The sequence below is a fragment of the Mus caroli genome, unplaced genomic scaffold, assembly GCF_978045245.1.
Source record: "Mus caroli unplaced genomic scaffold, Mus_caroli_1 scaffold_4, whole genome shotgun sequence".
Classification (NCBI taxonomy): Eukaryota; Metazoa; Chordata; class Mammalia; order Rodentia; family Muridae; genus Mus; species Mus caroli.
This window is the reverse complement of record NW_028227259.1, coordinates 97,413,978-97,425,248: the sequence shown is the minus strand read 5'-3', so window position 1 is coordinate 97,425,248 and position 11,271 is coordinate 97,413,978. Positions and strand designations below refer to the sequence as shown.

General features: G+C 40.3%; 1 protein-coding gene across 1 annotated transcript; it reads right to left on the bottom strand.

The window, feature by feature from the left end:
* Positions 1-1,107: 1,107 nt before the first annotated feature.
* LOC147005210 (PRAME family member 6-like) lies at positions 1,108-3,832 on the bottom strand. Its single transcript, XM_085836219.1, has 3 exons — positions 3,564-3,832; positions 2,485-3,075; positions 1,108-1,675 (listed from the first exon to the last, which is right to left on the bottom strand). The coding sequence occupies exons 1-3, from the start codon at positions 3,830-3,832 to the stop codon at positions 1,108-1,110; spliced, it is 1,428 nt and encodes a 475-aa protein (XP_085692345.1).
* Positions 3,833-11,271: the final 7,439 nt, after the last annotated feature.

Below are 11,271 nucleotides of genomic sequence, written 5' to 3'. Positions count from 1 at the left end.
GGCATCAATGTCTTAATTTTGACTTCTCTCCAGAGGGCATTTGTGGCAGAGTCCTTAAATTTTGATATGTTAATTTATTAAGACAATAACAATGATCTTAAGCAAACAACTCATGTTCCAAGTGTTCAATAAATACAGAGTAACAATAAATTGTTTTATTGATAGTTTGCTATACAGAAATGACTAAGCAGAGGGAGATTTTTTTCTTTTGTTTTTATTACAACTAAAGCCTTAAAATACAATTTTTTTAAAGTAATACTTTATGTAGAAAAGTTACCTGCATATTATTGGATACCTTCACATATACTATAGGTACTTCATAGATTTTGGGACTCCATAGGAATAGAGACATGTGGCATCAAGACTTCACATAGAGGATCCTGTTAGTAATCTCATTAAGGCATGACAAAAATATCAAGAATTCAAAGCTAGAATGGAAAGCCTGTTTACTTTGCTCTATGTTGTCTTCTTACCTTTAGGCATCTTTGATGGGTACAAGGTGCTTTGTGGTCTGAATGTACTGGATAGTAACCATTTGTGACACTTTTAATCCTCCTTCAAAGGATTTGTCTATGTTGCTCACTTTAGTTTAAATGTTTTGTGGACATAACTGATCAGCCACACAAAGTGTTACACACATAGCCCAGGCAAGAGACAAGGGAAAGATGTGTCAAGAACACTTTCATTTTATACATGCCATTTATCACCTAAAACTTACCTTTCTTCATAAAATAACAGTGTCTTTCCAATCCTGGACCCATTCAACCTTCTAGATCCTGACCCTGATAGTGATGTTGTTAACAGTCAAAAACCCACGAGAGAGATCATCTAGGTTTATAAGTACACAAAAAAGCATCTATATATACTGTCTGGGCAGAAGCCACATATAAATACCAAACTGTTTTTCTGACCCCACAATCCCCCTGTTATCACAGTCTATTGAAATGTTCCCCATGTCAAGCTCACCCTTCAGGGTCCTAGTCACTGTACATCTCTTTATTTCCAACCATATGAGAATTGTCTGAAATCATAGTCTCTGAGCACTGCAGATAAAAGATGTGCCCCAAGCCTGTCATTTATTCATATCCAGAAGTCCTGTATCTATGTTTACTCAAAACAAGAACAAAGTATTGGGCTCTGGTTGTAGACACAGGGCTTACCACATTTGTGACAGTTATCTGTAGCAAAAGAGATGCTCTTGGGTTGCCTTATTGCTCTGAGTGTATACATGAGCTCATGACAAAGTTGGACAAATCTTTTTACAGAGACACGACCCAACTCATTATAGCACTGTAGAGGGGCAGGGTATTGTTCCACATTCATCTTGCTCCAGTTGGCTGTGTGCTGGAAAAGGACCTTCAGGAGGGACATGGAGAAGTCATTGTTGTAGAAGTTGATCTGATTGAGCTGAGTGCATTGACTGAGGGCAGGTAGGAGGGCATTGATCTGGGAGTCCTTCATCCTACACCACTGAAAATCCAGAATCTCAAGAGTGTCTGCTACTTTTTCTAGGAGACCTCTCAGAGGCATAAGATCCAAAGCATATAAGATCATCCCTCTTATTTCCAGATGTTTTAATTTAAAGAGGTTGTGGGAGCAGGAAAAGAAATCAAAGTCTCTCTGTGAAATTAGGCATTGAGTGATGGAGAGGGTCTCCAAGGGTGTCATTAGGCACCTAGGGATAGAGGAGACCAGAGGGTTAGTTCTGACAAGTAGTGTTGTAAAGGTTTGGCTGGGATGTACACAGAGGTAGAATAAACCAGGGGCCCAAAGCTCAGTTTGACAAAAGGATCAAATACATCATCTATGATGCTTCCTGTTGGATCTGCTCAGTCATGCCAATCCCACAATTCATCCCTGGACCTCACACTCAAGCTGAAAACTAGTTCATCACTTAAGCCAAGAAAGCACACAGAAGAACTTCCAATCCAAGAAAGTCCTGACAGGATTTTGATATTTTCTGTGGACTCACTGAATCTACATTCTATCATTCCCTCTGCAGTCATCCTTGTTCTAATTTACATCCACCTGTCCCATGCACTCAGTGCTACTTAGGCTCAACACGTTTCACTCATTGGAACTTGTCAAAGATAGAAGGCTGTTCTCACAGATCTGAGCATATAGCTCATGTTCAAACTGTGCTAATGAGTATCCTGACTCCTCACTATATACTCCCCTTTCTCTTCCCTTTCCATTTGATTGGGTGGGCCTGATTCCAGGAAGAATTATAACTCATTCTTACAAGATCTGACCTACTCTTTACACTAAATCAGTTCTCTACATCATGAGTTCTCATTTGAGATACTATTTTAACTTGTACTATTTCCCTTGTATATTTCAGTATACATGGAAATAAGACATAACTTTCAGAGTCTTATGAGTGTCTAAATTTTGTTCCTAGTGACTGGCAGGCATCATGGAACACTAATCTTAAGAAAGACAGATTTGCTTTTGTACCTGACCCAGCTCTCCATTCTTGCTTACCCTAGGACTTGATTCATGTAGTCTCTTAGAAAATGGACTTGTTTCATGAAGATATGCTGGAGACAGTTGAATTTGGAAAACTGAGAAATAATCTTGTTGACACACTTGGCTTCTGTGGCACTTGTTATATTGATAATAGGGGAGGTATTCTTGTGGAGGGGTGCCAGGAAGACTTTTTGAAGATTTTTCATGTGCCCGAAGTAGGGAGCAAAATGTGCCAGCTGTAATAGAGTCCAGTCAGTATTCAGTTCTAATTCTGTGATGTGCTCTGGATCAAAAACATTAAAGATTTCTCTGATAACTTGGTCTGGCGGATCCCAGATCTTCATCTTTGTACAGCAGAAATATAGGGACCCTGTTCTCTGCTTGGCCCAATTCAAGAAATATGCCTTTGATTTACTGACGTGGGAACTGATTGACAGGTTGACTATGACCTTCAGACGCTGCCTCCGTGCATATCTGGGAAGGACCTTCACTAGCTGCTTTTCATCCAATGTCTCTGCTTTACAGTTACTGTCATTTGCATCAGCCCATATGTTCCAGAAGGCATGGTGCCTATTTCTCATGTCAAGAACCTGAAGTTTTGCCCTCCTGTGGTTGAAACATATGAATGTTAGCAGACCCTGAATCATCGTTTGCTACATATATCTAAGCTCAACTCCCCTCCCTTCTAAGGTGTTTGATTTTTTAAGCACCTGATATCCAAGGTGGACTCAGGCATGCTACAGAAGCTTTCCTGTGCTTCAATACACTTGATTACTTTTCTTTCAGTAAGGTAATCATTAGTTCTCCTTAGAGATTAATTATTAATTAGAAAAAATAATTATTATGATTAGTTGTGGGAAGGCCAGGGATAAGCTCATTCTACTGTGAGGCTAAATCTAATCTAGTCCATATTCAACTCTAATCCATATCCAACTGTCCTCAGTATAAGTAAACAATAGCTTTCAAGAACCTTGTATCCCTACTTGATGATGTGATTAGAAGCATCTGATCCATTTATTACAAAGCCAATCTCCCTGGCAATGTCTATTGTGTACTCCTCATGCTCCCTTATACAATACATGGATATTGCTTACCTGGGGTGAAACTCTCTTGTCAGTCGCATGTCTACTCCATCTAGCAGAGCTTGCAAGGTTTCTAGTTTAGGCTTCTTTATCAATGGCCCCACAGGGAGACAGGGGAAAGGCCAGGCTGCCATCATTGCCTTTAGGAGATTTGTGTGTCTGCCAGCAAAGGCTTCTTTGAACAGTGATGGGAAGACCACAGTAGGCAGCTCCTCCAGAGTGGACATGATCAAAGCTTCATGTGTCAGCAGAGTGCGTGTGGGTAGGGTCTGAACACTCATCCTCTCAGGTCTTCAGTAAGAAGGCTCCTGGGGAAGCAGTTAGAAAAGAATATATATTCAAGGCAAACTTTATAATATTCCCTCACCATCACATCAACCATTTAGCTTCTGAGTTACTGCTCTGACAGTCATAGAGTCATCAATTTACCTCTTCATCCTAAACTTGTGGTGTAAAGACTCTCAAGCTGGCATCATGAGAATCTCTCTATTACTCTAATAGACACCTAATTTTTGGGTCAAAATATTTTTATTTGTTACCCTTTCTTTAAAAAAGGAAAGAATGAAAGAAAGCAAAGTGGAAGATATTCCCAGGAACCAGTACAGTTGGCCCTAGCTGAAATATGGAACATAGAGGAGATAGAACTTGAAGAAGCAACCCCCAATGAATATGCATGGCTCCCTTTTGAGGGAAGGGGCCACTCACATATCTCAAAAATTTTAACATAGAATTGTTACTATCTAAAAGAAAAACAGGGACAAAAAATGGAACAGAGACTGAAGGAAAGGCCATCCAGGGACTGGGATCTTGGGATGTATAAAATCAGCAGACACCAAACCCCAACACTGTTGCTGATGCCAAGGTATGGCTGTCCTCTGAGAGGCTCTGCCTACACCCGACTAATACAATTGTAGACACTCACAACCAACTATTGCATTGAGCTTGGGGACCACAATGGAAGAGAAAGGGAAGAAATAAAGAAGCTGAAGGGGATTACAATCCCATAGGAACAAATATTAACAAACTGTACCCCTCAGATTTCCCAGGAACTAAGTCAGCAACCAGAGAACATACATGAGTGGGTCTATGGTTCCTGCTACATATGTAGCAAAGGATTGCATTATATGACTTCAATAAAAGAGGAGGTCCTTTGTCCTGTGGAGGCTTGTTGTCCTAGTGAAGGAGATAAGCTAGAGGGGTGAGGCAGGAGTGTGTGGGTAGGTGGGGGAGTACCCTCTTAGAGGTAAAGAGGAGGGATCATGAGAGGGGGCTTGCAGAGCTGAAACCAGGAAGGGAGATAACACTTGAAATGTAAATAAATAAAATGACCAATAAAAAATGGGGGCAGTGGTGGCACATGCCTTTAATCCCAGCACTCGGGAGGCAGAGGCAAGTGGATTTCTGAGTTTGAGGCCAGCCTGGTCTACAGAGTGAGTTCCAGGACAACCAGGACTCCACAGAGAAACCCTGTCTTGAAAAACCAAAAAAAAAAAAAAAGGGGGGGGGGTAGGTACAAGGAGGATGAATGGCATAAGGAACAGTCAAGCGGCAGACCAAGAGGGGGATAATAACTGGAGGGTAAAAATGAATTGAAGAGAAATTAAATTTAGTAATAAAAATAAAAAACAGAAAAAAACAAAACAAAAACTGAATAGCAAAAAAACAAACAAACAAGAAACAAGCAAAAAACAAGCAAACAAAAATAATACAAACAAAAAAGTCTTGTGTTGCAGACCAATATTGAATTCTCACTAAGGAGGATGACAACTGTGGGTTCCTACTGGGTCCCAAATGCATACACACCCACACACACACACACAAAGAAAAAAGAAAAGAAAAAGAAAAAAGAAAATAAAAGAAAAGAAAAAGAAAAAAGAAAAAAATCAGGAAATCAGGCGCAACATGTGAAAATGATCTAAAGCAAAGACTAAGGTGAGATATTTGATTAACTCAGTATTGTAATTCCTGCTATTGGGAGTAAATGATGATCAAAGTTACATGTTCTACAGGGCTACAATGTGAGCCAGGGTCTCAGAAAAACAAAGAAGACCATCATTTCAGTGAAAGGAAATATGAAAGAACAGGTTAGTCAGAATGTTCTGATTTCCAGCAAACCCAGAGCAACATACCCAAGGGCTTAGAAAATTCTTGTATCAAAGAATTATATAAAGCAAACTAATGAAGTACACAAGCTATCATAGAGATATATTGGAGAAGAGGCTAAAACTTCATTGGGAATGAAACCCAAGGTCTTCAATGTATTTTACTAAAGAGACAGAAAATGAAATTTCCTGTACTACCCTGGAGTCTAAAGAGCTCTACATCAAAGTGCTTAACCCTAGGGAAACCAATTACATACCAGTTCTGAGTACTGCAGTTCTGATTCCTAGACAAACCAGGCAGTTTTTCTGCCTCCAGGTCTGAATATTTTCTGTCTCCACTGAAGACTTTATATGCCTCTCTGTGTAACCTTCCCTATTGCACCCACATCCTTCAATCTCGAAGTAGAATTGGATTAGATTGTTAAACTCCACCCTTTTAATTCTATATGTAACATACAATCACTTCATTGATTGCATTAGAGCTCTCTGTGAGAATACCTCCATAGCACAACACCCCTCAAGCATTCTACTTGTTACTTAACAGCACATCACTGAATTTGTGGATTTTCCCCTTCATTTGCTTTGTTATTACATAATTTTGAGTTTGGTACAGGACTGGGTCTTGCTGTGAATCCAGAGTGGTTTCCAAACTCTAAGTTCTAACAATCCTCTTGCCTCAGCATTCTTCTTCCTGCTAGGATTAATATGAAACACCACACCTGGGTGAATTTTTATTCATGCACACAAAGTCAGTCTGATTTGTCTCAGATCAGGGTTCAATCTATTGCTGATAACAGACATAAAATAATTCATCGATATTATTGTCACTGGATTTGAGACAGTTTTTAATAGTCAGGAATAAGTTCTGGAGCTCTAAGACTGAATTGGATGCTTTTTAAATAAACTGCAGTAGCACCTACACAAAATATAGATGAAGGAGCATGGCCTGATTCCATTAACATTGTAAAAGTGTTCTGGGTGTACACTCAGTTTGTAGGGGGCTACCAAACATACAGGGAATCCTCTCTCCAGCATTGCATGCAGCAGATATGATGGCCATGCCTGGAAAGTCACAATTCAAGAGTTGGGAGCAGGGGATCAATTAAAACCCATCCTCAGCCATATTGTAAATAGAAGGACAGCCTGAGACTTACATGTGATTCTCTTTTTAAATATACCTAAAGAGAAACAGAAAACAGAGGGTCTGAGAGAGATGCTGCCCTTGGTAGACAGAAAACAGATAATGTGTCACATAGGATCAGAACAGCATGCTTGCCCAAGATGAAATCAGGAGTGGGACCTGTGCTGAGAAGTTGGATACTCAATAATGAGTACTTGTTAATATTCTATTCTGAGCACCTACATGGTGGCTTGAAATGATCTGTGAATCCAGTTCCTTGAAATCTGAACCCTCCTTCTCAACTTTGTGGGCATCAGGCATACATGTGGTACACATTCATATATGTACGGAAAACACCAAAACACAGAGAACAAATCTTTAAGAGAAATAAATCTGTAAATACAATGGTGGCAAACACCTTTAATCCCTGAACTCTCAAGGCAAAGGTAGACTGGTCTCAGTGAGTTCAAGGCTAGCTTTATCTAAGTAGCTAATTATTAACCAGTGAAGCCTATTGACTAAGGATCTGTTTTATAATTAAAGCAGAGCTGGGATGGGTGGCACATAACTTTAATCCCAGCACCCTGCAGGCAGAGGGATGTGGAACTTTAGGGCCCATACTGATCTACAGGTTAAAGTGTGGAACAGGGAAGCCTGTAAAATAGGGAAACTCTCTCTCTCAAAAACCAACCCAAATCAAAGAAATAAAACCAAAATCTACTTTAGCTGTGAGGTTCTACTATAGGCCTTTAATCCCAGAATTAAGGAGGCAGATGTAGGTGGACCTCTAAATTTTAGCTAGCCTGGTCTACAGAGTAAGTTCTGGATCAGTCAGATCTGTTAAACAGAAACCGTGTCTTGAAAAAACTAAAAACAAAAAATGAAAAAAAAAAATAGTGTTTTTAAGAAAAACTTTACGAGAGCATAGTAGGCTGTGAGATATGTCAATGGTCAATGGCACTTGTTGCCAAACCTGAATTCAGCTATGAGACCCACAGATGTAAAGAGAGAAATCACTTCAGGGTCTCGTGGTTTCTATACCACCAACACATTCTTGGGATCTAGGTAAAATATGAAGACCTAGATGGAATATAAGACCTAGGTAACTGCTACATATTGGGATATAACAAAATAAAGATATAGAGCAAAAAGAGCCAATGAAAAACCATGAGGAATTCATATACATGTAGGACATGTTCACACACAGAAGATTCCAATAAAAACCCAAAATTGGTAGCCATAATATATGAGCAAAGGTCCCAAAGGTGATAAAGATGCTCTAGGAAGTCCAACAGAGTCAATTAACTGGGACCTTTGGTGCTCTCAGAAACTGAACCCCCAACCAAAGAACACACAGGGGCTTGGAATAGGCCTCCCCACACAGATGTACAGCTTGGTCTTCATGTGTGTCCCCTAACAGCTGGAGTGGAGGCGTCCTTCAAAATCTGTTGCCTGTATGTGGGACATGTTCTTCTATTTGAGCTGCTTTGTCTGGACTCAGTGGGAGAGGATATGCCATGCTTTGAAAATACTTAAAGTACGTACAAGGGTGTGGTGTTACACAGGGAGCCTCCACCCACTCACAGGAGATGGTAAGAAGGCACCTAGAAGGAGTGTGCTAGGGTGTGACCTTGAAGAGAACAGCTAGTGGGTTTTAAGACAAATAAGCAACAACAACAACAACAACAAGAAAAATAATTAAATTAAAAAGCAAAACCAAAAATACCCAAAAGACAAGAGGCCTGACAAAACATTATGAGACATAGGACCTCCAAAGAGGCCCCTGAGTTCACTTTGTGTTGGCCTATCGACCTGCCCATCTGAATGGGATCTGTACCCTCAGGAAGACTTCATTTGAGAGAACTAATTTTTCATTTGTTATTACTAGTTTCTGGGTTTGGGATAGGAGCTTGTGTCTATTTCTTTTCTCTACACTGATATTCCATGCGGTATAGACCCTCACAGGCCCTGAGAATTCTCCTTTAGTCTCTCTGAGTTCATATGTGTGTTAATTCTCCTGTGTTTAAGAAGGGCTGACTTGCTTGGTGTCCATCATTCCCTCTGGCTCTATCCCTCTTTCTTTGTTCACTTCTACAGGATTCCCTGAGCCTTGAGGGGAGGATTTTATGGACATACCTCTTTAGTTCTGAGTGTTAAAATCAATCAATCAATCATCTCTCTCTCTCTCTCTCTCTCTCTCTCTCTCTCTCTCTCTCTCTCTCTCTCTCTCTCTCTCTCTGCATTCATATGAGTATGTGCATATTAAGTCTAGGAAAGGTCAGAGGATGCCAGAACACAGAAGATATGGGTAGTTCCAAGTCATCACCACACCTGTTGGTCATTGAGTTTAGTTATTCTGCAAATAACAAGGTTCTCTCCTAATCCCAGAGATTTTCTCTATGGCCAGTAAACACTGAGAATCTCTCCCAGTCCAGTGATCCTTCCTTTCTGAAACATGCTCCAACTTTCTTAGAATCATGGATAGCATGTCCCTTCCTGACACACCTTTTAAATTGTTTTGAAAACATTTTAGTACAGAGCAGGCTTGCCTCACACTATTTATTAAAGCAAAGATGCCATTGGATTTCTGAGCCTCTATTCAGACTCACATGTTCTGGGAACACAGGCATGCCCCCATTTTTCTAGAATGTGCAGTGATTTATAACCTAAAATGTGAATGCCAAGCAAAGATTTACTACTGAAGTTACAGCACAGAATTCCCTGAAAAATGGATGAAGCCATCCTCCTGCCTCAGCTTTCTGAGTGCTACTACAGTTGAAGATTGGCAAAGCATGAAGCTAACCTCTTTATTCCAGAATGGAAAAATAATTGTGTAAAGTATGACAAAGCCAGCTCAGTCAAGCAACAGGGTCTCAAGGTTAGGAATGACGATTGAAACAACAATGACCATTAGACAACATATAACATGACTCCAGCCAGTGATAAGGCTGAAGTAGATTCACTTTTCTCTAGTCTGCTTTTATACCAGTCTAAATACATGCAAAGGATAAAGTCAGTTTTAGGTCAAGGAACAAACAAGGCAAATAAACAAAGTTCAGAGTAAGGGGACTCCAATGGAGATGTTAGCAAAGCACTGAAGTAGATGAAATGGTTTGGAACCCCATAGGAAAAACAATATTGTCCAGTCAGACCCCAAGAGCTCCCAGGGACAGAACCACCAACCAAAGAGTACACATGGAGTGAAACATTGCTCCAGATGCATATGCAACAGAGGATGGCCTTGTTGGGCATCAATGAGAGGAGATGCCCTTGGTCCTATGAAGGCTCAATGCTCCAGTGTAGGGGAATGCCAGGGTGGGGAGTCAGGTGTATATGGGTAAGGGAGGACCTTCATAGAAGCAGGAGGAGAGGGAATGGGATAGGGTGTTTCCGGAGGGCAAAATGTTAAAGGGGAGAACATTTGAAATGCAAATAAATAAAATATCCAATAAAAATTCTATTGACAAAACCAAACAAAAATAAATAAATAAAAATTCCCAGATCAATGTTTCTATGGTCTTATCAAGCTGGCCATGGTAAAACAAATACCACACATTCCTCTGCTGAGTTTTCCTTGAGCTTTGTATTAGCCCCAAAGTAAATATTCTTATCTGAGCCTACTTCACTGTCCTAGCCCATTGTCAAATTTCTGCCAAATTCCTACAAGGAGGCCCCAAATGCACTGCACAAGGTACTTGTCATGTCCTCTTACAATGGTATTTTATGGTTCTGTGCATGTATTTTCAAGGACAGATTATGGCTCCCAGGTGAATTTCCCTCTGAACCATGCTGGTCACAAATGAGGAAAACACAACCAGGTGACTTGGCTCACATAGTAATCCTTCCAGCAGGAAGGCCAAGGCAAGAGGATCTCTCAGAGTTGAAATTCTAAATTATCCCTAGCTATAGAACAACAATGCTGTCACAGAATACAATCCATACCATGAAGGTCAAGAGCAAAATGGAGAAGAAAGAAATCAATCAAACAATAAATAACCAAGGAATGAAACAATAAAATTCAAGCCTTAATATGCAACAGAGGAAACACAGAACCTGAAGAGACCACCCCCAGTGGGTAGGCATGGCTTCCAATTGAGGGAAGGTGCCACTCACCCATCTCAAAATTTTTAAACTAGAATTGTTACTGTCTAACAGAAAAACAGGGACCAAAATAGTGAAGAAAGGGCCATTTAGACACAGGGATCTTGGGATCAATCTCATCAGCAGACATCAAACCACTGCATTATTGCTAATGACAAGATGTACTTACATAAAGGGTCCAGGTATGGCTCTCCTCTGAGAGGTTCTGTTATCACCTGTCTAAGATAATTACAGACACAAGATAATTACAGACACTCACAGGCAACCTTTGGACTGAGCCTGAAGACCATAATCCTTTATAATGTGTGATGCTCTAGAAGTATGGCCATTTCTGATCTGAAGTTATACTACATAGCCATAGTATAGTGAAAACTGCATTGCATTGGCAGGAAAATAG